The sequence below is a fragment of the Bipolaris zeicola genome, assembly GCF_000523435.1.
Source record: "Bipolaris zeicola 26-R-13 unplaced genomic scaffold scaffold_288, whole genome shotgun sequence".
Classification (NCBI taxonomy): domain Eukaryota; kingdom Fungi; phylum Ascomycota; class Dothideomycetes; order Pleosporales; family Pleosporaceae; genus Bipolaris; species Bipolaris zeicola.
The window spans coordinates 1-27,318 of NW_006912337.1; the positions used below are offsets into that span (position 1 = coordinate 1).

Here is a 27,318-nt window from a genome sequence, read left to right on the forward strand (position 1 = left end):
TACTCGGGTAACCAGCTTGTATATAGACAGCTACGTAGCTTGGGAGCTTAGCTCCTCATCGAATACAACCTCTTGTATACCTCGCGATTGCTCCCTGGAGCGCAGCCCCTTACAGACCTGGTGTGATAGCTAACAGGTGAATTGAATTTTGACAGTATCACCAGCAGTCTGTTCAGCAATACATGATGCCCCAGCCGGTAAAGAATATAAATCCTAAAGTTCAGTTCCTTTGAAAATGCTTCCTAGCGCTACATGTAAGTTGGTCGCTCTACCACCTTGGTGCTCCGTATTTGTAATGATATACTGGTGAACATCCGCTAACTCTGTGCGTTGGAGTTGAAATACACCCATGCTGATTTGCTGGCCGGGCTCCAACGGGTTGATGGGAGTTGGAATGCAGTTAGATGTGTTTGGCCCAGTGGAGCTGCTAACTATCAAACCGTCTTGGGCGCACGTTAGAGGACCTCCGACGAAATGTGGGCAATCCTTTCCGAGTTGACATTTGAGAGCGGTCGCAACCGCTCGCCCGATAACAATCGTAGACGTTAAAAAGAGGCTGCGGGGGAGCATCATTGCTAAACATAACATCAGATTCTGATCAAAGACATGGTGGTCTGAAACTCGATACCTTCGATTGTTGAGGTCTGATTATATGATAGAAAAGGTACTTGATGGAAAACACGCTGAAATATGTGTGGGAAGGGCGTATGCGACTTACAACTTGGTTACTACTAGAATGTCGTTAATGAAAACGAAGGAGCAGGTTTCTTCCGAGTCATCGACCTGTGAAGGGCAAATTTGAAACCCCTATGGAGTAAGTAACTGTGAGAGCTGAAAAACTCTGAATAAATGGGAATATATTGAGATGATGGACTGACCGTTCTATCTACTAATTAAGATCAATAGATTCATTAGACTATATCATATTAATCGAAGCCTAACTCTATTTAGTAATACAATCCCTCAATCGTCTGATCTATTAATCGCACTATCTGATAAAGATCAGATAGTTAAATGATCGGACGGATCATGTGATCCATCGTACGCTGATCATGGATCAGCCGATCCATTGACACTGCGACAGCAACGATTATCTGCGGCCATGCTATCTATCTCTATTTTAGACAAGTATGTAAAACCGCTCTAACACTCACTAGTGATATAAATTTACGCCTCTTGTGTTTCTCACCCCTCGCTCTTTGCTCTTCCTTCTCTTGTTTTGTACTATTTCTTTTAGAGAGTAAATAAGAAGAGAGTAAGAAAGAGAGAGGGGTAAGGAAACAGAGGGTAGTAAGAAAGACGCTAGAGGGATAAGGGAAAGAGACGAGAGAGACGAGAAAGGAGATGGAGTAGAACGGGCGTATTTTTGCTCTTGTTTTTCTTATTTTACCTTACTAAGGGAACTAGGTATAAAAAGAGTTTCAATCTACACTTGAAAAAAACCTTTACTTTCAACGGGGTTGTTCAACGTTTGCTCCAGTGAATCGCACCACTCAAGGTGTTCGGCCATCGCGACACAGTACGCTTCCTATATATAATCACGTTTTGTGATTTTAATTAGAATTTACGTTTGCTATCGTGCACCACTTTGATAGCTAAGTAGCGTAGAGCTTAGTCCCCCATAGATATAAATTCGTTACCTAGCATTGTCTCCTAGGTTTTCTTGAAGATCGGCAGAGCTCCTTCAGCCGAGCCATTTACACATTTCATATAGGTTTAATAGCCAAAATCCATATCATGAACTGAAGTACATGTTTCATTGAGCACTGATCGACGATTGGAGGCAAAGTATAACCTAGTGCTGACAAAATCATATAGAACGCTAATCGACTGAACCCTAAAGACCGTCAAAGGTTAAGTGTGATATTCCGGGCCCAGCTTCTTGTTCGAATAAGCTCGGCCACGTAGTGGTCGGCCATATAGTGGTCGACGCTGACTGCAGCGAATGCCGTCGATCCGGCGACGAAGGTATGCTGGCCTCAACGTTGCTGCCGTGAGCCTACAGGTCGCTGAACCGCTCATAGAAGCCACACATGGCACCAAAATCATTCAGGCAATGTTACTGAAGAATTTTGTTATGTCTCAGTAGTAGATTCATAAGCCCACCGTTGGAATGGACGGCGTTCTCTCAAAAAAATTCGAAGACGCCGATCATGAACACGACCAATCCTTTACTCGGGCCCAGAAATCTCTAGGACTAGCGCTATTGACTAGTGATGGCCTCAAGGCCACCTTGTTCACAGAACAAGAGGATGATATTGCTACTAGATCACAACGTGAGTCTGCTTGTTGCAAAGAGTTTGGGGAACGCAAAGCCATGACTGGAGAGCTGCGCAATGTTTAAGATGAGCTGGACGCTTCACTTGATCTAATTGCTGCAAAGGATGTCATTTCCAAAGTCGTCTTAAATCCTGGTCGTAAGATCCACATCCATCAAATTTACGACCTGCGGACCCAGTTTGATACCACCCAAGACCGTATAGAGATGCTCGAACAAGCAGTTGCTTGATTTGATATGTAGTGGAATGAAAACTAGGTCGTATATTGGGGATTCCCTTTGTTCTTCTCTCAATGCGCTATCTGACCATTTGATAGCCCACCCACCAGTGTGCTCAAGTTGTTGCCAATGATCTTCTGAATTTGTAGCTGAATCTGTTTTTCAAGCATGTTCACATTCTCGAGCAAAAACCCCACGTAGTCCCAGATAGTGTCCAACAATACTCCCTCTCCTGGATTTCCATTTCGTTTGTAGATCTTGCCATCCGATTTAACAAATAGAAGTGGCAGATGATTCTCTGGATGCAACGAGACAAGGTCCAGAATTGGAGCCAGTTCCCATGCGCCGAATTGTGACTCATCAATGACTTTGCGGAGCTTGTAGGCATCGTAGACCTCTTGAACCGATACTTTGATAGCTTCAGTGCAGATGTGAAGGTTATTACTGTTTACCGGGTCGAAGAGCTTGGTATCCCCATAGATCTTCCACTTCTCTCCAGCCGAGTTTTGGACATGTAGTCCCAGATTGCCATCCTCATCATGCATAACCTGCCATGGAAACGTTAGAAGTAGCCAAAGTTTAAAGAAGATACTGACATTTGATGCAATCGCCTTCAAGAAGCTAGTGGAAAAGTCGACCTTGACGTCGAGAGAGTAGAGAGCGTTTCGCGGGACTCGAACGTGGCCAGCTGCGAAAGAGTCCTGCAGGAAGTGGTCTGCAAAGGCGTTAATAGCATATGCCTGTTGAAGGTCACCTTGTGAAGCTACTTGAAGAGCTAGGGCGTGACCAGCATTGTATGTCAAACGAGCTTCAGGGCCAAAGTGGTCAATGTTGTGGAGCGCAAGGGTATCGAAATCGGCCCCAGCTTTATAGGCCACTGTCACCTGTTTGAGCGCGTCGATATCCAGAGGATGGTCTTGGTAAGCTTTGTGAGCCGCCTTTGGGTCATGTTCGATGGCATCATCCACTGCAGCCATAAGAACCTTCAGTTTGGCAATAACGGCTTCTGCCCTTTTTTTGCCAACCTCACCCACGTTCAATAAGTTAAAGCTCTGTTGGAAACGATCAATGCGGTCTTTCATCGTGATGCCTCTGGAGATGGGAGTCATCAATCCAAAATAGTCTCCAGAAAGTGCATTGATATCTCCGTACGTGACTACAAGCCCATTCTGCAAAGTAAAGGGATTGCTGGCCGCTACGTGGTCTCCAGCGCTGTCGTGACCAGGCAATTGAATTCTGTTGCCGAGGTAGCGGTGTTCAGAGAAGTAGAACATGGGTGCAACCTCTTCGTCCTCATGTTGCTGAAGGAGCAAAGAGGTTTGTATATCTGGATCTTGAATATACACCGGCATGTCCTTGTCAAGGAGTACATTTACAAATGCCCTCAGTTCTTGGGGGCTAGGGTTGTAATGCGACTTGACGTGTTCTGTGGCCATATCTGGGTTCTTATATGACTCAGTGATGCGTAAGACATAGATATAGAAACAGCTTACATCTTAGATATGACAGCGCGAAAGCAATCACTTGTAGTTTCTTTGGTTCCGATGTATAGATCAACACTGCCGTTTTTGCCAAACGATTTGAAGATAATCTGGCATTTTATAGTCACATGGTAAAAGTATTGGATTTGAGTTCTAGCTATATCGAGAAATGCCCGCTTTATAACCCGGATTTTAAGCAGCAGTGTGTTGAACAGCAACTAATCATCCAATAATGGTCTCCCGAACACTAGGCGATAGAAATGTTTCGCCAATGCTTTGAAGGCCATGATGAGAGCTGAGAGTCAAGAGTTGCGACATGCATTGGAGGATTCCCCTCAATAGCGCGCGTGGCGCTGTCATAAGTGTCACTTAGAGTTGATTTCAGATAGTACAGGCAGAAGCCGAACCTTGCGGTGTGACAGCTCACACCGTATCCGATGCATTTCTAGCTTCGCTAAGACGATCATCCCAAATAGGCTGAACCGTCACAGCTGAGAAAAAATCATCTGAGACTACTCCACCACATTTAGCTTGGATGATTGGCCCGAATCTCACAATTTTGCACGAATGAGCTTAGCGCCGTAGCGGAGGAGTTGTCTCCGCTTATAGGCTGGCTGCCTCCTCAACGAAGATCTTTACATCATGCCCGCTTGATAGTCGCTTATTTTCTCGCCATCGGGTCTTGAATCGCGTTAAGAATCCAAATAGGCCGGACATGCGTAGGGAACGGACCGTCACAGCTGAATGGCCGCGTTCGAGACCACTCCACCACGCTCTAGATCCTACAATACGAAAAATGTTCAGCTGTACAAAGAATAATGTGATAGTTCACACATATTGGGAGCTGTGTGGCTTGCGAGAACAACCCAATTTGGTTAATTACACCAAGATAAAACGCACATAAATACCCCTTCTTCACTCACATCACCACGCACAAACACATACATTCGGCTCACTCTTCAATCTCAACATCTACTAAAAAACCGCATTTTCAGTCTCTATCTTCTCAGTTCAGAAAATCTTACGTCATGACTGTCGAAAAGGGAAATAAGATCTTCATCGCTGAGGGCGATGTTGCCGCCAATCCTGCCACTGTAAACTGGCAACAGAACCTTTCCCAGAAGTCCGACACATATTACATGGCCGTCTTCACGAACAAGGATAAAAGTATGTATAGACCTCAAACACCCAATATATCACTTCTAATTCTTCGTGAAACAGACGATGAGCAGAGCTACATTTTCATCCAGCAAGGCAAGCTCGACGCCTTGAAGGCTAAATCTTCTGGTGATTCCTTCACAATCACTGTGGATGATTCTTTCCAATACGGTCAGAAGAACAAGCAGGGAGAAGGACGTTTCCTGGTCTTCCACGACAAGTCTCGCAATCCCTTCCAGGTGAGCATTTACATCAACGATATTCTAGAACTGAAGCTGTGCTGACCTTAATGCACCTATAGTGGAGGTTTGTGTCAACCTTGTATTCGAAGTTGGGCAATGGCGCTCTTGCAGTTATCAGCTTGGCCCCAATCCCTGGAGGTGTTAAGGATATCGCCAAGTACTTTTCCGGACTCATTGGCGATCCTCTGCACAACTTTTAAATGCACTTCAGGGGAGGTTATTGGCACCGGCACTCTTTTAGATATGGTTACTTCATTTCATCCACGCACTCATTTGGCAGTCAGAAATAGCAACAGATAAATCCATTCATTCTCTTCAGAAACTCGATCGCGAAAGTGACTTTTTTTGTTATTGAGACCTTGACAATATTCGATGTGTTTCTAATATTATTTTTTAACGAGAGGATACGCGACTCAAAGGTGTTGATTGATAGTCTTGTAATATGGGGTCGTCTTGAGATCGTGTCCGGGATTTACGTCGGTGGTAGCTCGCGAAATGATTAAGTGAGTATTAAAATGTCTGGCTACATTGCAGTTGCCAACGATGCCAAATTCCACTACAGATTGAGCAAATCAAAATGCTTGGAAGTCCGTTGCCGATCTTATAGGGTGGAACCGTGTTAATAATGTTGTGGCAACGCCACAGAGTCAGGGCGGCGCGTATTAGCTCCTGCACAAACGAGAGCGGCCCACTGTGGCGTCTTCGTCAAACGAGGCACTGCTCGTGTTGAACGGATCAAGGCGAAGCGGGTCCGAAACTAGCTAAGTATGTCAGGCGCAACTAGTCAAAAATAGGTATACGTACGCGGCTTTAGCCATTTGCTAAGTCTAGATCGCAATTTCCTAATATACAACTCTAGATGACTTCTGCCGTTGCATAGAAAATTTCAGAGCTTTAGTGCATGACAGTAGGTCATATTTCGTGTCATTAAGCAGTATGACCTTCCAACATCATGGCACGACTATCAGCATTAGCGACTATCCTCCAACTGAGAGATCTTCTCTGATGGTTAGAGATTTTGTTGTGATAAGTGATTTTACCCGAGCTAACATGTCTTACAGATCAGAGTGATGACAAAACCGGATGGCACCTTCACTGGCATAGAGCATCCATACCAAAAGCCCCATGGACTACAGATTGCATCAACCATCAATCTTCGTACAGACCCAAGATTTCGAGGATTCTTCGAAGATTACTTCCAACAAGGTCAGATGGGGTCCTGCGTTGCGAATGCAACCGCGGCTTGTTATCTCTTTGAGCTCCGCAAACACAATGCTCTCAACGGTATTCCTGGAGAGGCGATCGTCCCATCTCGACTCTTCATCTACTACAATGCTCGAATTGCAGTGTCCCAAAATATTGCAGATAGAGGGTGCTTCATACGTCACGCATTCAGAAGTCTGGAAAAGTATGGAGTATGCTCAGAAGCTTCTTGGCCCTATGATAGACTCAAAACAGATGTGAAGCCGCCCGAGACTTGCTTCCAAGAGGCACTTAGGTACAAAATATCGACGCATGAGCGCCTGGATGTCCATCGTAACGCAAAAGGGCCTGATTCAACCATAGATATGGATGCAGATGGTGACGATGTCCTTGACAATGTCCTGTCTTGCCTCACTGACTGTCGCCCAGTGGTTTTCAGTCTTACTTGGAAGATTGGGGATGCTGTATGGGACAAGGACGGACCAAATGGCATGTGGCAAATTCATGCCATGGCAAAGCCAAGGCACTCCAAGGTGTCCTTGCCAAAAGCCGCACATGCGGTCCTGGCTATTGGTTACGATGACAGTTCAAAGTATATTCTTTGTCAAAATTCGATGGGTGTATCAAAATTCCTCTTCTGGATTCCTTATGATTGGATCACAGATTTTTATGCTACGAGCGATTTTTGGACGATGAAAATTAGCATTCAAACACCTCTCGGAAGCCACTGAAAACTGCTATCTATCCCTTTGGTATGCTCTGCTATCTTTTCTTCCCATTGGAATTTCGTACCCATGTACACGTAGATAGTAGGATTACAAGCCATTGGCTTACGAGATAAGGGGATGCCCCAGACCTTTCTGTGTCGAAGTTCTACCAGCCATCATTTTCAGCAAATTGATACCTAGTTGTCTTATATTCGTTGTAGATTTTAATTGCTTCTACGAAACCTAGTTATACACCGATATCTCCAAATTTCACAAGACAACCGCGCATGTATATCATAGCAACTAATTCAATTATTTATTACAGATCAAGATAGCGAAGTATACCTAACTCTATGAATCATAAAAAAATCTTCTGGGAACTCAACGACAGGTGTAGTTTTGACACCGCTCACCGCTATGTACAGATGTCGATCCTATCACTGTACGTGAACTATTTCATACCAACTTTGAAGTCACTTGATCACTGCTGCAAGCCACCAAAAGCGTCACAATACGATAGTGGATTTACAGGTTACTGGTGGGCGGACTCGCCGATAGAGTTCAGCCTTTGCTAAGTGGCTGGCTAGATAGAGGAATGAACGGCTAAGATTGAGACTTACCTAGACCTAATTGCGTTTACTAACATCTTCTGAATACGGCATTCATGCGGGCCGCAGCGCTTCTAGAGCGCCCTGGATTACTCTCCGATGGACCCCCGCAACATCGCTTAGCGCAAGGGTCGACCCGCATCCGCTAGGGCGCCACCAAGCAGTGGCGTTCCTCATGAATATCGAGAGCATTAGCGCAACGACCCATTACAACGAGACTCGGCTATTCGCCAGGTTTTGGAGCCCAAGGAGTGTTGGCAGCATTGTCACAACTGACCAGAATGTGACTGGGGTTGACAGGTGCATATACTTGATAATTGAGGTATCTTGTGAACAAGACTGATGAAGGCCATGATCATGTGGCTGGCTGGCTGGCCAAAGTACCATGGCCGTGCACTCAATGCGTCAAACCGCGGGTACAAACCTGATGCTGTTGAGCCACTTGCAATTGTTGTTATGCCAGTTTTGTATATTGCTAAGGTAATTATACGCGACGCAGGGGTTCCTGCAATAGTGTCCGGATGGGTGGCTCAGCTCTTGAGCCTTTGATGGATAGTTGTGCAACTGATTTGTTTGCACGCAACAATCCCAGAACGGCGACCAAGCGCATCACAAGTTTCTGTACTGCCATAGCTCCTACTGTTTTTCGTCGAGCACGGCGTGCGAGGCAGGTACTGTGATCCAAACAGTGCATAGATCGAATATCGATGTGTAGACCAACACCCACCAGGCCCTTCGCACATCGTGAAGGAGCTATGGTTTTCCTTCATCTCTTTACGCACTCTGCGTTGATTTTATTTTTCGAACTCATTGGCGCATGGGGCTCGAGTAAAGTGGCAAGAGGTTATGGTGATGAGTCAAGTTGGAGGCTGGGCAGTAGGCAGTGGGGTTGTATCTATTCTTCTGTGAGTCTTTTGTGCCAAAAAAAGGTGAGAAGGCCGAACGAGGCCATTACGCTTGATTAGGAAGCATTTACTTATTGACAGCCGTCAACGTCATCGCCAAGCTTATTACCACTACTGCTGCTACTGCTACTACCACTACTACATCAAATGGCATCCCTATCATGCTTTCGTGGGATCTTAGACGTAGTTCTACTATACTTCAAGGAAACTCCACTATCCGCTACTGCAATGGGGTAAGGGAGCGTCGTGGAATTCTTGCTTGCTAGTGGAAGGATGGATTCCGACGTCGAAGACGCACGTGGTCTTACACCTCTGGCTTGGGCTTCACGGACGAATCAATCAGTCAGAATTGCGGAGATGTTACTCAGCACCGGCAAAGTCGATGCGAATTGTAGTGAAAAGCTTGGTGTAATACTATTCATGTGGTCTACAACCTCTCAAAGCGATAAGGTGAAGGAACTATTGCTCAACAGTGGTAAACTTGACGAAGATCTACCACCAACAACCGCCGGCGACATCCTTTCTCGGCACATCATCTATTGGATAGAGGCTTGCGACGCTCAACACGGAAGACATACTCGGCCAGTACCTCTTGAACATAGATTATCTCGCCAATTTCCACAGTAAGTTATTGACATAATTTAGGGGTGCTTGGTCCTTAGAAACACGGTTTCGCGTTACGTCGCTTTGAGCTACGTATAATCACAAGGCTTGGGCAATGACATGACATCGCGTCCGTCAGACAGTATCCTGTTGAAGAAGCTCAACTTATCAGACTTCCAACCACCTTAATATCTAAAAGAGACATTCACGAATCTTCCCAATGCTATCAAGGAAGCCGTTTCTTTAGTTCCCAAGCTTGGGGAGAGATACCTATGTGTTGACTGTTTATGTATTGTCCAGGACGACGACAGCATACGCGGACATGTGAACCATATGAGCGATATATATTCTGGTGCATATTTGACGATCATATCTGCAGATTCCTATAGCATGCTACGGAGAATCAGTGATCTTTTCCGCAGCTCTAAAATAGACAACAAGGTAGAGTATCTCTACGACGATCTCTACAGATCCACGTGGGCCACCCATGGCTAGACCTTCTAGGATCAGATGCTCTCAAAAAGAGCTGTTGTCTCTAACCAGCGCTACACGTTTTGGGAATGTCAGCAACGTACTCGGAGCGGAGACGGACCAAGCCTAGAAACTACTACAAGCGGGAGTATTTCCTTCCCGGCTCGACACTACGACCAAGCTACTAGCATGTTATTCAGTTCTTACCCTGACTTCGATCTATACGCGACATGGATCAGTCTTTACAACCGCTGCGTTTTTTAGTACCCGCAGGATGTTCTTCCAGCGTTCTCCGGTGTCTTGTAAACCCTGGGATGCAATTTTCCTTTTAAATTTTGTACGGCTTACCTCGTATCTATCTGGATACTGCACTACTATGACAACCATTCCACAAGACTCATCTTAGAGTAACAATAGACGATGATGATCGTACATACAATGACGGCAAAAACGCACCTGCCTTCATGGTCACGGCGTGGGTGGACTTATCCTGTCGACCCATACCATCTGCGGACTTGATCGTCGTATTTTAACAAAGATTATCATGGGTCTCAATTACCTGTTTGGAAAACACAGAAGCTTGTACAATGATACTATCTGCCCGAAGATATGCAGCACAAAGTGCCAGCAGATAGGCCATTGATCCCTCAAGATGGAGCACCAACATCACTTTCCAGTCCCACACCGCTTGGTGTAAGTCCGTAATACGTCTCTCTGCCTCAAGATATCTGGCCTTTCCTTTCCTACGAGATATTATGTCTATCATTGGACATTAAAGATGTCTTTCATTCGCCTCTTGCTTCATAGGGAAAAAAAGGCGAAACGCAGGGCCAAATGGGGATCGATATTCGAGCTCCCATCATTCGCCAAAGGGCCACCCCTACAGGACGTTCGCGGTCTAATTCATCTAAAACCCCCGGAAATACTTCCTGCTGATGTACTACGCAATATGGAGAAGAATGAACTCAGGCTAGACGAAACGGTGGAGCTTATAGCCATATCTACAAGAACCAGCAACTCCACCGGTGTCAAAGGCAACGAAGCTAACAAGCTGTATAAGCTGAGCATGGAAGCAGATGAAAGCGATGATCTAGCATATGAAACGACTTCCAAGTATCTAGGTCAGTATGACATTGGCGGTTCTATGTTATCACCTGAAGCATGGAGTCTCATGCGATACCAAACTAATAGAATTACAGCAGTTACGAAGGAGATGAAGTTATATGGCATAGAAGGCTTAGACGGGTAGAAGTACCATTTTTATAATGTAATATACGTTGAATGTAAGGGAGAAATAGCATACCGGCGTGCAGTGAAACGTGTACCGAAGGCAATCTGGGATGCAAACTGCACTCTGCCAACGAAGATCATCCTTGGCCAATCAAGACCATTTAGCAGACTGGAATATACCCGTATAGTTGAGGTTTTACACCCAGATCCTACGATGGATGGTTTCTACTATCGCGTGTAAGATCCCTTTACATACCATTGATATCTTTTAATCGTCAATCCCGATATTCCTCAGACCACCTTGTCGAGTCCAGAACATTTCCCATGCCTTCTGCCATCGCTCTTCCTTCAAACCCTTCAGCCAGTCCCTCACTGACAGATCCTCCTCACCATCAATCCTAATGATACCATCCTTCACACCTTTCCAACCCTTCATAGGTGCCTTGATATACCGGTGATCTCTGCCGCAGTAGCTATGCCATGGTTCCGCGATCTCTCCACGCGTCTGCGCTAGTCGTTTGGAATGGCAGTCTTCGCACAGATCGCAGTTGACACAAACCAAGCAATAGTATATCGGCTTGACCCAGCTACTCATGTCTGTTCCGCAACCTCCATCGCAGAAGATTCCGCTTCCAGTAAGATCCTCGTCAAGATTGTTTGGATCTGCTTCAGTAGCGTCCTGTTCAGACGAGGTGGATTCTTGTGCTTCTCCTGTCTGTTGTGGAGCTTCGGCAACTTCTGCAGAGTCTCTCCTTTTGGCAACTGCTGAATCAGTAGTAGAGCCCCCCACAGTCTCTAGTTGGCCGTCTAGCAAATCAGATTCTCCATTCTTCGCAGGTTTCCCGTCGGTCACGGGATCATTGTCGGATGTTGCAGTTTCCACAATAGGTACAACTTCCTCTCCAGACTTATTTTCTGCGTCTTCTTCTGTACTATCACCGTTGGAATCAGTCTCAGAAACATCAGTGCCACTGTTTTGATAGTGTACGCTCCGGTCCAGTATCGAAAATTGCGCGGTGCAAGCGATCTTTGCGTCTCTTTCAAGGCCATCCAAAGAACCCAAGACCTTGGATAGGAGCCTCAGACTGGATGAGTCGTTCCACGATACACTATCCTCAAGACCATGCATACAGGCAGAGAATAGGTCGTTCATGTGCTTCTGGTATTCCTTTGCAGGGCCCATGATCCGGAGCATGTTTGCAAGTAGCATACCCACATGGGATTCTTGAAGGTCGTCATCCACATGAGCGCTCGGCAGAGTCCTCAAAGTTTCGATCAGCGCTTCCTTCTTCGTTGGATCTGAGCAGTTCTGGAACTCGTGGAACAGGATTTGAGCAAGCTTCAGTCGATGCTCCGTCTTCTTCTCGTTCATGGTCTCCTCGAACCAGGATTCAGGTTTTGGGTTCATGGATAAGATCTCCTGGCGCAAAGCTTTTCCCTTTTCAATATCTCCCATCACCGGATAATACAGGTTCGCGATTGCGCCTCGGACATTGAACAGATAATAGCTCTCCTCTGGTAAAGTCTTTGCCAGAGTATAGAGCCAGCCGAGGAGCAGGTCAGTCTCGCCCGTCAATTTGGCTGCTCTTTGCATACGAGTAACCGCGTTATTGTCTACCCAACCCTCGAAACAATATTGGAACCAATTATTTCGCTCCTTTTCTGTCCATGTTTTCAATTCTTTGATGAGTTTCGAACCATCGGGGTCATTTTCCTCCTTGAACAAGAGGGTGATGTCGTCAAGTCGCGCGCCAGGTAGAGGCGTTTCTCCTGAAAATCTTCTAGCTTCATTGTAGATGCAGAGGGCGTCTTCAGATTGTTTCATTTCTTCAAAGGCACTAGCTTTGGCTGTCAATATGTCCAATCGAATGTCCATGAACTCGATCTGCTGAGCTTTGGTCAGTCCCTCTGAATCTGGGTCCGGCAACATGTCGTATGCTTGGTCGTAGTACTTGATCGCTTCCGAATGTTGATCGATCCACAGATACTTTGGTGCAAGAAGGCGAAGTGTTTCGATCTTTTCTTGGTTGTCGCATTCCATACGCTCGACGGCTTGCTTAAGGTACGAAGCTCCTTCAGTCAACATCGCCTTCTGACGTTCTGCATCCGAATAGTCGTATCCGTAGTCGCACAATGTGGCGCCGATCGCTCTCAAAGTCTTATAATCCTCAGCGGGAACATCGTATTGCGAGGTGATCTCTTGGATGAGCTTTATTGGCTCATCGTCTGTTGTTTGTAGCCGGTTGGCCTACATTCAATTAGAATAGTTGCGATTATAAAACAAGGGCACTTACCAATCGAAGAGCAGCTTTGACGAATCGAAAGGTCTCGGGTATCCACCACTGAGTTCTAGCATCCAACCAATTTTGAACATGTCCTTTTGCCAACAAAAGTAATACATTGTCCTTGTTAACAGTGCGCGCCCACTCTTTTACCTCACTATCCAGAGATTCATCTGCGAATGAGGATGCCTTGGCCGCCCAAATCAAGAGTGTATCGAACCATGCTGAAGGTGTATCGTCTGCTCGTTCAGGGTAGAGTTCTGCATGCCTTGCTCTTTCTTCAAACAACTTTGCAACATTATTCGTGTTTTGCGTTATGCTGTACAACAAAGTTACCACTTGGCATATCGTCGCATCTGTCGACTTCTCAACGTCCAGCTCCTTCAAATGCTCGTACCAATATTGGATTGCATACAGCGATACTCCTGAGCTTGTTTGGTCTTCTGGATCTTTTGCCGCTTTGATCATAATGTCTGCACACATCTGTAGGATCGTGAGGTGAGCTGCAGAAGCAGGTGTCCGGAATTCTTCAGTGCCATCGGCATCAACGCTCACGCTCTTGAAGTATTGTCGCAGAGAGCGATCTTGGAATGACAAAGGCGATTCTCGATATCCAAGTTCAAAAACAAAATCGTCCTTCGTGTCGTCGGTTTCGTCATCTTCTTTGTCGTCTTCTTTAGTATCCTCCTCTGTCTGCCGGGTTTGTGTAAGCTCCAAGATACGGGATGAGCGCCCAATGATTTCTTCCTCAATATCGAAGGAGTTGTCTGATAACGTCAACTGCACCAAGTTCGAGGCTTCTGCCAGACTGAGGGATCGTTTCGAAAAGGCCAGCCATGCAAAAAGCTTCTTTAGCGCTTGATATTGAGCGTCAGACCGATTGTGGCGGCACTCGTCCAGAAGAAGTTTATAAAGATCATGCAGAGAGTCTGGCATCTTTTCCAGTTCCTCCAAGACAGCTCGCTCTCGGCCAATGTAGGAGAACCTTCGCAGCACATGCTCAGCATAAAGCATACTATCTGCTTGTTTGACGACCTTGCGGGTGATTGCTCTTTTCACAGCGTGGCTGAATTTTCGCACTCGTGGTAGTGAATGAAGGCGACTTTTGACTAGCGCCTTGATGTCCGGCTTTATCTCTTGCTTGGTGACATCGATGACAGAGGGGTCGAAGAGCTGTATGATGGGCTTCTCTTCTGGCCTGCTCGTCAGCAACACCGAAACGTTGGCATTCTCGAGCCTCAAGTCGGATAGAAACTCCGTCATGATACCACCCTGCTGGATATGAGCCTCGTCTAGGCCATCTAGAACAAGGAATAGCCGACTGTCAGACTTTTCTTTGCCAGGAAACATTGAAATGAAGAACCGCTCCCAAGTTGATATGTCTTCCGATTGTGCGGCATTGTCCCTAATATTTGCTGCTACTTGCTCTGCATACTTGTTGTTCGATTCGGCAATCTGAAGTGCGGCTGATGCAAAAGCATTTTGTACTGACTGCAGGTATGGGTGTTCCTCTTTGAAGTAGAAATAGGCAAAGCTGTTCTTTTCATTTCTGAGTGCGCGTAGTCCTTGAACAGCCGAAAATGCCAGAAAGGATTTGCCGATACCCTCATCACCTCTTATCCAAAGCAACGAATTTCCTCCTTCTGCCCAGGTCTTGAAGTCTGGGTGTTCATTCAGCCATTTCGCCGTGTGTTTGACTTGAGAATCTCGCATGTCTTCGTCTTGCGCCAAGTTCTCCTTGTGGGCATCGGTCCATGAAGGGAAAATTGTGTAATTTTCTGTCAGAAACTTTTTGATCTCTCGCAACGCTTGAAACTTGCGATCACCGCTGTCGCCCTTGGACTTTCCGCTTTGTTTCTTCTTCTCGTCGTGTTCGGGCGTCTTTCCCAGTTTCTCGACTGATTTTTGGAGTTGAAGAAGCAGAGTATGACTTTCATTCTGCTTCGTTTGGACTGCAACAAATCCTTCACTGACTACAACTTCTAACTTCAGACTGCTCATATAGAGCTGCTGAACATCCTGCCCCAAGCTTGAACGAAAAGAACGCAGTTTTTCATCAAGCTCATCGAGCTTAGCAGCATTTGCTGAGGTGTCTTCTTGTACTGCATCGAGTTTGTCATTTCCTGTTTTCACCTCATCCTGAACGGTCCTGATAGAGTTATAAGTTTCATATCCAACAGTTTGGTTAAGCTCATCGATCGACGCTTGCATAGCAGCGAATGCAGCCAGCAGCTCTTGGTCCTCCATATTCCAGAGCGCATTGAGCCATTGTGCTACGAGTCATCAGTTTGGTCCACTAGAGGAGTGGTAGTTCTTACAGAAACGCTTCTTTTTGATCAGATATCGCACTCTGCCACATACAGATAATTGCATGGAGAATACTCGGACGACAGCGATAGCAAGTGGTCCAGATTCTGCTCGTTCTTCAAGAAGAGATAGCCGCTCAAAAAATCGACCTGAATACTCAAAGAACGACTCAACCCGATCGTAGTCAGCTTTCACTCCAGCAAAAGCCTGCTTTCATTAGTCTAAGGTTGCATCGCAATGCAATGATTCTTACTGATATCAAGCGGCTTGCTGCCGTAAACACAAGTCCTACTGGCATGGCTGGTGGAAACGCACCAGCCGCAGAACCAATTACAGCAATACCGTCAATGCATTTCTGCATGTCGCCAAGTGAGTTGCCAATAACTGAACGGAACTTGGACGTTTTGCTTCCATTGTGTCGAAACCCTTTGAATTTCTCCATGCCATCATCTAGACTTTTCATCGCTCCATCCAAACTTTGTGCACCCATGGACGAGAGATCTTCACCTGTTCGTGCATTGTAGTCGCTAATGGCCTGTGTCCACAGCCGGCCAAGGTCGGTAGATGTGCTTTGTTTTGCCGTCTGAGTCTCCATGATGTTTCAATGTATACCGCAACTAGGTACGTGATAAAAAAGGCGGAGACTTGATTGAAGTGACAGAATTCACTTAGTCGTGCGCGATTGATCTGGGGTGCGGGGTATCACATGAACCTTTATAATCACGCTTTGATTGTTGTTCTAGGGGAACTCGAAATTGAAGGCTCTGAGAGAACGATTCAGCCTTGTGATGCATGGCGTTGAGGTGCGACTAGGGATCCTCGAACGGTCGAATACTAATGCAGGTCTAGAGCTTGAAATGCTCTATTTTGGTAATTGGGGCCGGAATCTTTTCTCGCTATTGGCTGATCGAGTCACGCGCTCGATCTTTGGGACCATTTGCCGTTCTGGCTATTGGGGGCCAGAACAAGACCTTTTCATTGGTTAATCGATGCGCACCCATAGCGCACCGAAGCGTGGATGTGGGGGCTAAGACTCAATCATTCAAAGCTCAGAAGAGTACATTGTTGCGATACAAAATGCAACAAAAAGTAGCACATGTTAGCTCATGTGACAGTATCCAGCATTTGTGTGTAGAATGGAGGAGTAGTGCAACGTTCTTTGTTCTATGCCCAGTTGGAGCCGGGTATCTAACGAAGAAAAGTCGCATGTTACTCAATACATTCTTACGTAATCATACGTCTTCTTTACTCTCGCGACTTGATTTTGCGAGTTCCCTTTACCGCATCCACTAATAATAGGGGCCAATATGTGCCGTTCTGCATGTCAGACCTTTTATGTGGTCCATTTCTACGAGTTCTCGCCCTTATTTGCTGTAGTTGAATTAGAATCAAAGCCACAAGGTTAGGCCTCTGATTTGATCGGGAGGATTCATGCACAGTGAGAAATTCAGTCTGGTTCTGAACACATGACAGAAAGTTGCATGTGTGGCTGCTCTGCAGGAAATGGTCAGCACGATGACAACGCCTCCAACGTCTCGTCAGCGTGATGTGTTCGACTCATGACCAGTCCTCAATCCTATCGCGCCAATGCATTGGGCAAAGTTTGGGAGAATATGATCAGGTCGCGTATTGCCAAGTTCAAGAAGAGAAACTGGATGCTAAATGGTACTTTTCAATCACATAAGGCTCCCAAGTTCGCACATATGAGTTCGCCATATCGGAAATATGACATGTTCAATCACTGCTCGTTGTTCTTCAAAGAAGCCGTGGGATTTACTAAAAGCGAATATCAGTCCCGGACTTGAAAAAGATGTTTCTCCCAGAGAAGATGGGCACCAAATATCCCTCAAAACTTCACGTGGTTGAGTCGCTAGATCACGCCGAGACTTCATGTCTCGATGAAGATCGTGCAACCACTTTGTTCCTAAAATAAGTTGTGAATGCTCAAAATTATGTAGGAAAGATAGTAGGCGAAAAGAGCTACACTGTAAACAATACAAAGACACTCATCATTAAAATTCTAGAATTAACTGATGCATTTGGCGAATAATATGGGCCGTGGGAGGTTATTTGTATGCTCATATCATCCAAATTGACATGCGGTCTCTATGTTAGTAGTTTTGTAGCTTGATTAAGGATTTTTCAGCTGTTTTAGTCACCCAAACCCCTCAAATCCTTGCCACGGAGACTTTTGTGGATAAGTCGTCGTATCTCATTGTTCGATCGCTTTTTTTCCCAACAGGCATTAGGCCATCATCATGGCCAAATCCGTGCTGTGCAGTGCTCTCTTGTAAATGTCTTAAATCGCCTTCTGAGGGCGAGGATAATACCCAACTCCAGTGGGCCCATCGGGCTTCATGATCATAAGTTCTCATCGGTTGATTAGGTCTTCTGCCGAACAGGATCAAATGATTCCATAACGGAGTGATGTTCCCATCCGAACTGTAGGGCTGATTGCCATTGATCCAGTCAGTCCACCTCTCTACGATCGCTTTTGCTCTCTCCTCTGTGACTTCGAAATACTCCACGTGGCGTTGTCGACACGATGGACAGAACCAAGGTCTACACAAGTGCTTTAGATCCAACTTAATCAGCCGCTCAGCCCGCTTCGTCCACTTGACGCAATGCGTCACATAAACAGGTTTCAAGTCTCGACCACACTTATTGTGTTGTTTAATCCGTACTTTGGGATCTTTGGCAAACCCGATTTTCAAAAGACCATTTTTTGAGTCGCGAAGTATGTAGATGTAGCCCTGCTCGTCGCCTGGCGTTAATTTTGATGTAGTAACCCGGGATAACTCGACACTTATTAGCTGGGCAGTATTGCGATCGATCTCCCGGGGTTTCCTCTTCTGCGGGTGATTCGTACTATGATGTTTTGCATCTAGTACGCCGCTTGCAGTGATTGTTTTCAACTTGCTCACCACAAGGCCTTTTACCATATCTAGGAGTCCGTGATGGGTTTGAGCTTTATCCCTCTCCTCTTGCTGCATTATCCTGCATTTGACGCAATTCTCTTCATGATTCTTCTTGTCTCCTTGCCTGGTGTAGTGTCTCCCACAATGGGCGAAATACTTTCGTGATCCAGGACTATGGATCCTGTTACTTGGACATTTATGAACTTGCTCTACATGCTCATGCTCATTCTTGTTGTCCCTGGGTGATGTTTCCTCGATTGTTTTGTAAGTTATCAGGAGTTGAACTCTAGCTCTTTTGTTAAAAGTTTGTACCAATTCCTTGATATTTGACAAGAGTCTAGAGGTACCCTTATCGTTCTTGACCACACCCGCATCCGTACCCGTTGGTGTTATTGTGGACGAGCATGTTCGCATGGAAGAAGTTGTTGCAAGACATCTTTCAGGTTCCCATAAGGAGCGACGACGAACGTCTGCGATTTTTATCACACTGTTAACAATAGTGTGATGAAGCAAATTAGGAGTAGAAGATAGTCGGTAAGTTGCACGTCTGAATGAAAGTGTAGTGAGATATGCGCAGACGTGTTGCGATGTTAGAGCTGTTCGAAGGTACCGCTGTCGGTGTACCGGAAAGCCACATTCCGCTGCATAGACGGACATGTGCCCCGTATTGCGCAGTTGATGTGCAAGAAACATTTTTGGGTTAATGAAATGTCAAGCCACCCTCAATATCTTGTTGAATTACTTGCCGGAATTTAGCGGTAAAATGAGAGGTTGTGTGGTTTGATATTTAGATGCCGCCAATGGTCGCTGTTTGTTTGGGTTATTGTTCATGCAGCATGTGGACAGCAATTTATAGAGTAGAAGGGCGAAAGAAAATTGAAAGAACTGAGGCATGCGGTGGGTATCATGGCTTTGTTCATGCATACGTTCGCAGCTTGACTCACAGGTTTGAAGACAAAGCCAACGCCGTTGACGCGAAGATACAGCGCGCCCAATCATTTCCAGTACTTTCCTCCATGGTAGCCATCTGATTTCATTCCTGATTCAAATTCCATGCCATTTATCTTGAATGCGTTAGATCGTCTGGAAAGGGCGTGGTATAAGATAAATGCTGTGAAGATGACGTGAAAGTGGTAGAAGTGGATCAAGCGGAAATCATATGTGCAAATGGGGATTTAGGAGTGTGAGAGCTCAAGCCAGTAATGGTAGATATACTGGAGAAAGCTACGATCAAGCATCGGCGCAAGAGTGAGGAAGTGAGATGACCCAGGAAAAGGATTAGGAAGAGGAAGACTATTCAGACTTATACAGGCTAGATAAAGCCCGATGAGTTAAGTTTATGTCTGACTCTGCAAATCCGTATTTTCTTTGCCATATCCTCAGATGAGCCGATGTAACAATTCGCTTCCGTCAATCAACCTCTCCAAGTTCTCTGCCGTCTCTTCGTACCACACCGCCAACGTTCCTTCTTCGACATAGCCCATATGTGGCGTCAAAAGAACCCTGCTCTTCCCCTTTCTATCCCAATTCTCATTACGCCAAGGACTGTCCACTGGGAGTGGCTCGATATCGAATACATCGAGGGCCGCACCGCGAATCCGTCCATTCCGCAATGTATCCAGCAATGCAGCTTCGTCGATAAGGGGTGCCCGGGATGTATTGACTAGGAAGGCAGTAGATTTCATAGACGCTAGTTCGTGCGCAGCTACGATACCTCTTGAGCGGTCGCTGAGTACGTAGTGGAGTGATACTATGTCTGCTGTTTGGAACAGCTCTTCCTTGCTGACTACTTGAAAGGTCTTTTCATCCTCGGCAAGCATGCCTGCGCCTGTTGTTGGTAACCCGTATTCCTGCGCCATTGCATCGGCTTTGTCTTGTGTCAAGTTCGCACTCCAGCAAATGATGCGCATTCCAAAGGCGAGAACACCCACTCTAGCGACGTGAGCGCCGATTCTACCCAGCCCAACGAGTCCGAGAGTTTTGCCTTGTAGGCCGACCGCCAGTTCCGTCTGCCAGCCCGCAGGCCCGCCTTTTCCCTTTACAACTGCGTCATCGGCAGCAATGTTACGTGCAAGTCCGAGGATGAGTGCCCAAACGTGTTGCGTAGTAGGATGCCCACCTCCTTGCTTGATGGGCAGCGATCGTGGTGACTTAACGCTGCCCTTGCCGTCCGTCCTCCCTTTGCCGGGCGCGACGTAAACGCTTATTCCCAGCTCTTGCATAGTGCTCAAGTCCCAGGACTCAAACTTACCACCAGTCGCAAATACTATCTTCAGATTGGGTAATTGACGCAGTAGCTCACCCGGAAACGCGGTGCGTTCGCGTAGCGTTGACAGAACGGCAAATGGTTTCAGTCGATCAACAAGGGCTTTGCGGTCTTCATCTGAAGTCCTAGGGTGTGAATATGACGGTAGTGTGTCGTTAAAGACTGTAATATCAACTTTTGATGGATCAATGTGAGCAAAATGCTTGGATGCTATGCCATGGTAGTCATCGAGCACGGCGAGCTTGATTCGCGACTTCGATTCCATAACCGTGAATTTGAGGTTCAAGAAAGCCTAACTGGATGAAACTTTGATGTGGGATAGACAGCAAAGGCTGCAGAGATACAAGCAGGAGCTCTATCCGAGGCGTTGACGCAAGCTAGTACTTCGGCACTTTTCCCGGATCCGACTGAGGGGCTTGAACTTTTGTTTATGGATGACGTGCTAAATCGGCTGATTCAGCGCATGAAAGCTGAGTATGAAGCTAATCCCCTACGCGATTATTTCCATACTTTGTTTGTATCATTGATTTGTCTCTGTAATTCAGTATATTGTAATGCGAGATTGACCTATGTACAAACATGAAAAATTGTTCTATCTGTCTAAATTCGCCCCTGGGTATATAATGCAAGATGCTGCGCAGTTCTACAATTAACCTGCTCTTCACGACAATAGGATACGTGCATCCTCATGATTGATCATGACCTCCTCGTTCTCGAAAGAGTACTTTCGGCGAACAATTTCAAACACGATGAGTCCAGCAGCTGTACTGGGCGTTTGCTTTATGGTGCTCATGAAGAAGTCGCGGTAGAGGTAGTTTCTCCACCCTCCAGCACGTTTGGCTAGAACCTTGCATTGTGCAAATGTCTCTTCGTAAGCATGGTAATATCGTCGGACAATATGCGAGGGCTTGTTGTCCTGATGAGCCTGAAAATCGAGGGCTTCAAGCCGGCGATAGTGAACATCCTGGATTTCCATCAGGGGGTGTTGGATGAGCTGAGATGTTACTGATGCTGAGATACCGGCCAAGAGCAAGAACATGGGCTCCAACATGTAGTGTGGCCGTATGACTGGACGATCATCGTAGTCTTCCTGCAGGTAGGGAATGGAACTTTCCAATAGCGTGTCACGACTTCGGCTGCCGTAGTAATGCGAAACGAATTCGAGGTATGCCTGGCTTTTGACAGTCTCAAAGGTGCCGAAGAAGACTGCTGCGCCGAAGGCGTCTTTGAAAAAGCTCAGCGTCCAGCCAGCAAAAATGCCTTGCAAGCCGATTGAGCGTAGCTTGTAGCCTGCATAGTGCCACATGGTCTTGTGTTTGCCTTCGAGGATGTCGGCGGTGCGGAAGCGGGTTTGGAGGGCGTCAAATGGAGCGGCGAATACTGATTGAATACCACCACCAATCAACCCTGCGGTGAAGGTAACAGACGGAGGTGGGGGAGGGTATACGCGCTTGGTCTGGTGCGAGGATGGCTCGTGGAGGGCTGATAGGCTGTGGAGGTATGTCGTGTACAGGACTGCACCAATGCTGCATAGTATTAGGCACTGCGTGGAACAGACGCTGATTATGCATACCATGTGTTTGCCATAAGCGGTGGAAGTACCTGCTTGGGTATGAAGCCCCATCCTTCGGTGCGTATGGCATGTGCGAGCACAGCAGGCGTGGTCATTCTCCACGACCATTTCGCATCGGCCATGACATGGGGGTTGATGGCTCTGGCGTAGCCCATGTAGTCGATCCTGCCCCTGAAGAAGGCCTTTACGGGCGCTCTGAAATAAAAGGCGACCATCCTGGCGGCGACGGCTCGCATGCCTGCAGCCTGGACGCCCGTGGCTGGTGCCTTGTTGGGTGCTTGCGGAGTGTCGGGGGCGCCATCATTGGGGCCATCGCTGCGGACAGAGACTCCAGCGCGGACACTGGAGCCGGCTGTCATTGCATAGCATGGGAGGTGAGAGAAGGTAGGGGGTGCATGCGAGGGCGTTGGCAGGCTATATAGGCAAGGTGAAGGCGCTCCGCGTGCGAGGGTCACAAGCGGGCTAGTGACCTGGGAATACTGGCTGGGAGCGTACCGATTGGCGAGCTGAGCAAAACGAAAAGAAACGGGGGACCAATTCAGAGGGCGATGGTGTTGTTGTACTAGTTGGTAATTTGCATCTGCACGCCCGGGATGTGGGGCTGCAGATTAGCTCTGGAGGGGGGGTAGTATACAGCTATAGTGAAGGTAGTAGGGCGCTAGGCCGCTTCGGGAGTTGAGAGGTTGCGCACAGGCCCGGGGCAGCGCGTGGGAGCCCTCGCGTCGTTGTCGCCATCAAGGCCTTCGCGACTTTTCCCATCAGCGCCGTCTCTCTCCCTCTCCCCTTCCCTCTCTCTCAACTCCCTCTTACCCGTCCCCGCCAACCCATCTGGAGGTTTTATTCCACGCACCTTCAACCATGGCGGACGACATCGTCATCGACAAGGCTCTCTTCCACGAGCGCCTCAACAACCTCGTCACCAAGTGGAAGGCCGACAAGCGCTCAGGTGACCAGGTTTTCCAGGGCGCAGGCTCAATCGCAACGCTGGTCGGCAAGGCGAGCGAGCCTGGCATTTACCAGAAGCCCGCCGCTTTCCAGGTAAGTCTGCGCATGCCTTGTTTGCGCATCTGGCGAGCTGACAAGCCCATAGTTGTGGTTGCTAGGCTACGAATTTCCTGCCACGCTCTTCGTCATCACCCCCGACCTCGTCCAGATTGTGACAACCAAGAAGAAGGGTGAGTCACGTGCGACTGCCTAAACTACAGCATTGCGCTAATGCCACTGATGCAGCTGCCTACCTTGAGCCGCTCAAAGGCGGAAAGGTGCCTGTCGAAATCTTGGTGCGCGGCAAGGACGCCGAGGAGAACAAGAAGCAGTTTCAGACATGCATAGATACGATCAAAAAGGCCGGCAAGAAGGTCGCCGTCATGAAGAAGGAAAATGCCAACAACGCCTTTGCGAGCGAGTGGAAAGCCGCCTTTGACGAGGCTGCCTTCAAGGAAGAGGACCAGGTCGATCTCGCCTCCATCCTGTCCAATGCCGCCCTGTCTGTCAAGGACGAGAAGGAGCTGAGGACCATCCGCGATGCGGCACGAGCCTCGAGCTCCCTTATGACCAATTACTTTGTCGAAGAAATGTCCGACATCCTCGACTCTGAGAAGAAGATTTCCCATCGCGCCCTTGCCGACAAAGTCGCCAACAAGATCGACGATGCCAAGTTCTTCGAGAAGCAGAAGGTGTCCAAGACATTTGACTCGCTGCAGCTAGATTGGTGCCTGCAGCCCACCATTCAGAGCGGTGGCTCCTACGACTTGAAGTTTGCGGCCGAGCCCGACGAGAACAACTTGCACGCTGGCGTCATTATTTCCGTTCTTGGTCTGCGTTACCAGACATACGGTGCCATGGTTGGCCGAACATACATGGTCGGCCCCAACAAAGAGCAAGAGAATGCATACAAGCTACTTTTGGCTATTCATGACTTGGTTATCAAATCCCTCCGCGATGGCGTTGTGGCCAAGGATGTTTACAACAAAGCGCTTGCTATGCTCAAGTCGAAGAAGCCAGAGTGGGAGAAGCACTTCCCCAAGAACCTTGGCTATGGTATCGGTGTCGAGAACAAGGACTCTTCACTTCTTCTGAGCGGCAAGAACACCCGTGTACTCAAGGACGGCATGACTCTTGTTGTCCAGACTGGCTTCTCCGACCTTGAAAACAGCAAGCCACAGGACAAGAAGAGCAAAAACTACTCGCTTGTACTAGTTGACACGGTTCGTGTTGGACAGGGCGAATGCGCCGTCTTCACCAAGGATACCACATCGGACCTGGATGCCGTCTCGTTCTTCTTTGACGAAGAAGAGGAAGAAGCCAAGCCCAAGGCGAAGAAAGAGCGCCCGGCCATTGCCCAAACCAACATCACAAAGACCCGAACGCGCCACGAGCGAACGACGAACCAAGATGCTGAAAAAGAAGAGCAACGGCGACAGCATCAAAAGGAGCTACATGCTAAGAAGCAGGCCGAGGGTCTCGAGCAGTACAGTGAGGGCGCAAAGTCGCTAAATGGCACTGAAGAAAAGAAGTTCAAGAAGTTTGAGTCTTACAAGCGTGACAACCAGCTTCCCAGTTCAGTGGCTAACCTGGAGATTGTCGTCGACAAGAAGAACCTTACAGTCCTTCTGCCTATCATGGGTCGACCAGTACCCTTCCACATCCACACTATCAAGAATGCATCACATACCCCCGAAGCAGACTTTACCTCTCTTCGAATCAACTTCCTCTCACCTGGTCAAGGTGTAGGCCGAAAAGATGACCAGCCTTTTGAGGACCCCAACGCACACTTCATTCGCAGTCTGACATTCAAATCGCATGATGTCGATCGCATCGATCAGATTACCAAAGACATCACCGAACTGAAGAAAGAGGTTGTTCGACGTGAGACTGAGAAGAAGCAGATGGAGGACGTTGTTGAGCAGGACAAGCTCATTCCCCTCAAGTCTCGCAAGCCCCACATGCTCGATCTCATCTTCATCCGCCCAGCACTTGACGGCAAGCGTATCCCTGGTAGCGTCGAGATTCACCAAAACGGTCTGCGCTACGTCCACGGCAACGGAAGCGCCAAGATCGACGTGCTCTTTAGCAACATGAAGCACCTGTTCTTCCAGCCCTCGCAACACGAGCTGATTGTCATCATCCATGTCCATCTCAAGAACCCCATTATGCTTGGCAAGAAGAAGACCAAGGACGTGCAGTTTGTCCGAGAAGCCACAGAGATGCAGTTTGACGAAACGGGCAACCGTAAGCGCCGCCACAAGTTTGGTGACGAAGAAGAGTTTGAGCAAGAGCAGGAGGAGCGTAGGCGACGTGCTGCTCTCGACAAGGAGTTCAAGAACTTTGCCGAGAAGATTGCCGATGCTGCACGCAACGAGAACGTCAGCGTTGACATCCCGTACCGTGAGCTCGGGTTCAACGGTGTACCCTCGCGATCTTCGGTTCTTGTGCAACCGACAACCGACTGCTTGGTCCAGCTTACTGAGCCTCCCTTCACATGTCTTACTCTTTCAGAGATTGAGATTGTGCATCTTGAACGTGTACAGTTTGGTCTCAAGAACTTTGATATGGTTGTTGTGTTCAAGGACTACAACCGTCCGCCTGTTCACATCAATACCATTCCAGTCGAGTCGCTGGACCCAGTCAAGGACTGGCTGGACTCTGTCGACATTCCGTTTACCGAGGGACCTTTGAACCTCAACTGGGCCACCATCATGAAGACTGTGACGTCTGACCCGCACCAATTCTTTGCTGACGGTGGATGGTCCTTCCTCTCGACCGAGACGGACGACGAAGGCGATGGTGACGAAGAGGAGGAGTCTGCGTTTGAGGTGTCCGAGTCTGAGCTGGCCATTTCCGACGAGTCGTCTGATGAGAGCGACTTTGACGAGAATGCGTCGGATGAGATGAGTGATGAGGGGTCGGAAGAGGACTTTTCCGAGGGTGAGAGCTGGGACGAGCTGGACAAGAAGGCAGCCAAAAAGGACAAGGAGGCTGCGCTGGATGATGATGACGACGAGGAGGACAGCAAGGGCAAGAAGAGGAAGAGGTAGATTGGCTGATTCTTCGGTCGACCCCTTTTCCTTCTTCTTGTTCTTTTTTTCTTCTTCTCTAATCTGGTCTCATTTTCTTTATCAAATCCAGTTCTTGTAAGAGTAGGTTTGGGTGCTGGTGACGGAATCATAGTTTCCAAAGTGATGCTGTTTGCGAGCAGGGGGGGGGGGGGGGGACAGAGATATTTGAAAAAGTGATACCGCTTCCTTTCTTTCACAATTTCAAAGATAGGTCAAGTTAATGAAAGCATTTTGCGAAACAACTTTTATCCTATGATTATCGAGTAGTACTATGCTCTATTCTATCCAACCTACCAGTTTACTCCACTTTTTTTTAAAGCAACAACAACCCCACATGCCCGTCATGTTTGTATTACAAAAACAAGCAAACGTCAGAAGTCATAAGTCCTTTGCTATTGATATTACCAAGGCCGTATTGTCATGTCTTTTTTTTTAAAAAAAATCTTGACGAATGGCACCCCGTCCGTCCGTCCGTCCGTCCCACCAAACCAAGGAGAAAAAACTCGCCGGAATACAACCAAAAAAAGAGACATCAAACGGCCAAAGTACGTGGTTATACGTGGACTGATGTAAAACCCCCACCCAAACAATGAATAAACCGAAGAAGAAGAAAAAAAAAAGAGATAAACGCCTCTGGGTATCAAACGCCGTATACAATGCCGTAAACTTCGTATTACTAAAAAAAAAGGTGGGGAAAAGAAGAGAAAGAAGAAAACAAGGACATGATCATTATCATCGTTTTTTTTTCTGTGTCTTCCATTTCCTCCCTTTTCTGTGAAGATGTGTGAGAGGGGAAAGGGGGGGTGGGG

The 27,318-nt window shown here is 47.3% G+C and overlaps 12 protein-coding genes across 12 annotated transcripts; 6 read left to right on the forward strand and 6 right to left on the reverse strand.

Moving 5' to 3' along the window:
• Positions 1–2,568: 2,568 nt before the first annotated feature.
• COCCADRAFT_109536 (uncharacterized protein) lies at positions 2,569–3,771 on the reverse strand (the record flags this gene model as incomplete). The annotated part of the gene is made up of 2 exons (XM_007719200.1): positions 2,569–3,045; positions 3,094–3,771. 2 exons carry the CDS (start codon positions 3,769–3,771, stop codon positions 2,569–2,571), a joined length of 1,155 nt encoding a protein of 384 aa, XP_007717390.1.
• A 1,235-nt stretch (positions 3,772–5,006) lies between these two features.
• Positions 5,007–5,578, forward strand: COCCADRAFT_109524 (uncharacterized protein; the record flags this gene model as incomplete). Its single annotated transcript, XM_007719201.1, has 3 exons — positions 5,007–5,145; positions 5,200–5,375; positions 5,438–5,578. The coding sequence occupies 3 exons, from the start codon at positions 5,007–5,009 to the stop codon at positions 5,576–5,578; spliced, it is 456 nt and encodes a 151-aa protein (XP_007717391.1).
• An 870-nt stretch (positions 5,579–6,448) lies between these two features.
• On the forward strand, positions 6,449–7,312 carry COCCADRAFT_109535 (uncharacterized protein; the record flags this gene model as incomplete). The annotated part of the gene is made up of 1 exon (XM_007719202.1): positions 6,449–7,312. One exon carries the CDS (start codon positions 6,449–6,451, stop codon positions 7,310–7,312), a length of 864 nt encoding a protein of 287 aa, XP_007717392.1.
• Positions 7,313–9,044: 1,732 nt separating this feature from the next.
• On the forward strand, positions 9,045–9,293 carry COCCADRAFT_47278 (uncharacterized protein; the record flags this gene model as incomplete). The annotated part of the gene is made up of 1 exon (XM_007719203.1): positions 9,045–9,293. A coding segment is annotated over one exon (249 nt), but the record flags the coding sequence as incomplete, so codon positions are not given.
• Positions 9,294–9,617: 324 nt separating this feature from the next.
• Positions 9,618–9,782, forward strand: COCCADRAFT_69859 (uncharacterized protein; the record flags this gene model as incomplete). The annotated part of the gene is made up of 1 exon (XM_007719204.1): positions 9,618–9,782. A coding segment is annotated over one exon (165 nt), but the record flags the coding sequence as incomplete, so codon positions are not given.
• Positions 9,783–10,653: 871 nt separating this feature from the next.
• COCCADRAFT_9305 (uncharacterized protein) lies at positions 10,654–11,124 on the forward strand (the record flags this gene model as incomplete). The annotated part of the gene is made up of 2 exons (XM_007719205.1): positions 10,654–10,996; positions 11,075–11,124. 2 exons carry the CDS (start codon positions 10,654–10,656, stop codon positions 11,122–11,124), a joined length of 393 nt encoding a protein of 130 aa, XP_007717395.1.
• Positions 11,125–11,373: 249 nt separating this feature from the next.
• COCCADRAFT_30414 (uncharacterized protein) lies at positions 11,374–16,289 on the reverse strand (the record flags this gene model as incomplete). Its single annotated transcript, XM_007719206.1, has 4 exons — positions 11,374–13,353; positions 13,400–15,660; positions 15,706–15,901; positions 15,948–16,289. 4 exons carry the CDS (start codon positions 16,287–16,289, stop codon positions 11,374–11,376), a joined length of 4,779 nt encoding a protein of 1,592 aa, XP_007717396.1.
• A 1,717-nt stretch (positions 16,290–18,006) lies between these two features.
• On the reverse strand, positions 18,007–18,300 carry COCCADRAFT_77020 (uncharacterized protein; the record flags this gene model as incomplete). The annotated part of the gene is made up of 1 exon (XM_007719207.1): positions 18,007–18,300. A coding segment is annotated over one exon (294 nt), but the record flags the coding sequence as incomplete, so codon positions are not given.
• A 519-nt stretch (positions 18,301–18,819) lies between these two features.
• COCCADRAFT_63024 (uncharacterized protein) lies at positions 18,820–19,305 on the reverse strand (the record flags this gene model as incomplete). Its single annotated transcript, XM_007719208.1, has 1 exon — positions 18,820–19,305. A coding segment is annotated over one exon (486 nt), but the record flags the coding sequence as incomplete, so codon positions are not given.
• A 686-nt stretch (positions 19,306–19,991) lies between these two features.
• On the reverse strand, positions 19,992–21,143 carry COCCADRAFT_109539 (uncharacterized protein; the record flags this gene model as incomplete). Its single annotated transcript, XM_007719209.1, has 1 exon — positions 19,992–21,143. One exon carries the CDS (start codon positions 21,141–21,143, stop codon positions 19,992–19,994), a length of 1,152 nt encoding a protein of 383 aa, XP_007717399.1.
• Positions 21,144–21,539: 396 nt separating this feature from the next.
• COCCADRAFT_109532 (uncharacterized protein) lies at positions 21,540–22,810 on the reverse strand (the record flags this gene model as incomplete). The annotated part of the gene is made up of 2 exons (XM_007719210.1): positions 21,540–22,404; positions 22,452–22,810. The coding sequence occupies 2 exons, from the start codon at positions 22,808–22,810 to the stop codon at positions 21,540–21,542; spliced, it is 1,224 nt and encodes a 407-aa protein (XP_007717400.1).
• Positions 22,811–23,309: 499 nt separating this feature from the next.
• Positions 23,310–26,488, forward strand: COCCADRAFT_9309 (uncharacterized protein; the record flags this gene model as incomplete). Its single annotated transcript, XM_007719211.1, has 3 exons — positions 23,310–23,489; positions 23,542–23,626; positions 23,682–26,488. The coding sequence occupies 3 exons, from the start codon at positions 23,310–23,312 to the stop codon at positions 26,486–26,488; spliced, it is 3,072 nt and encodes a 1,023-aa protein (XP_007717401.1).
• Positions 26,489–27,318: the final 830 nt, after the last annotated feature.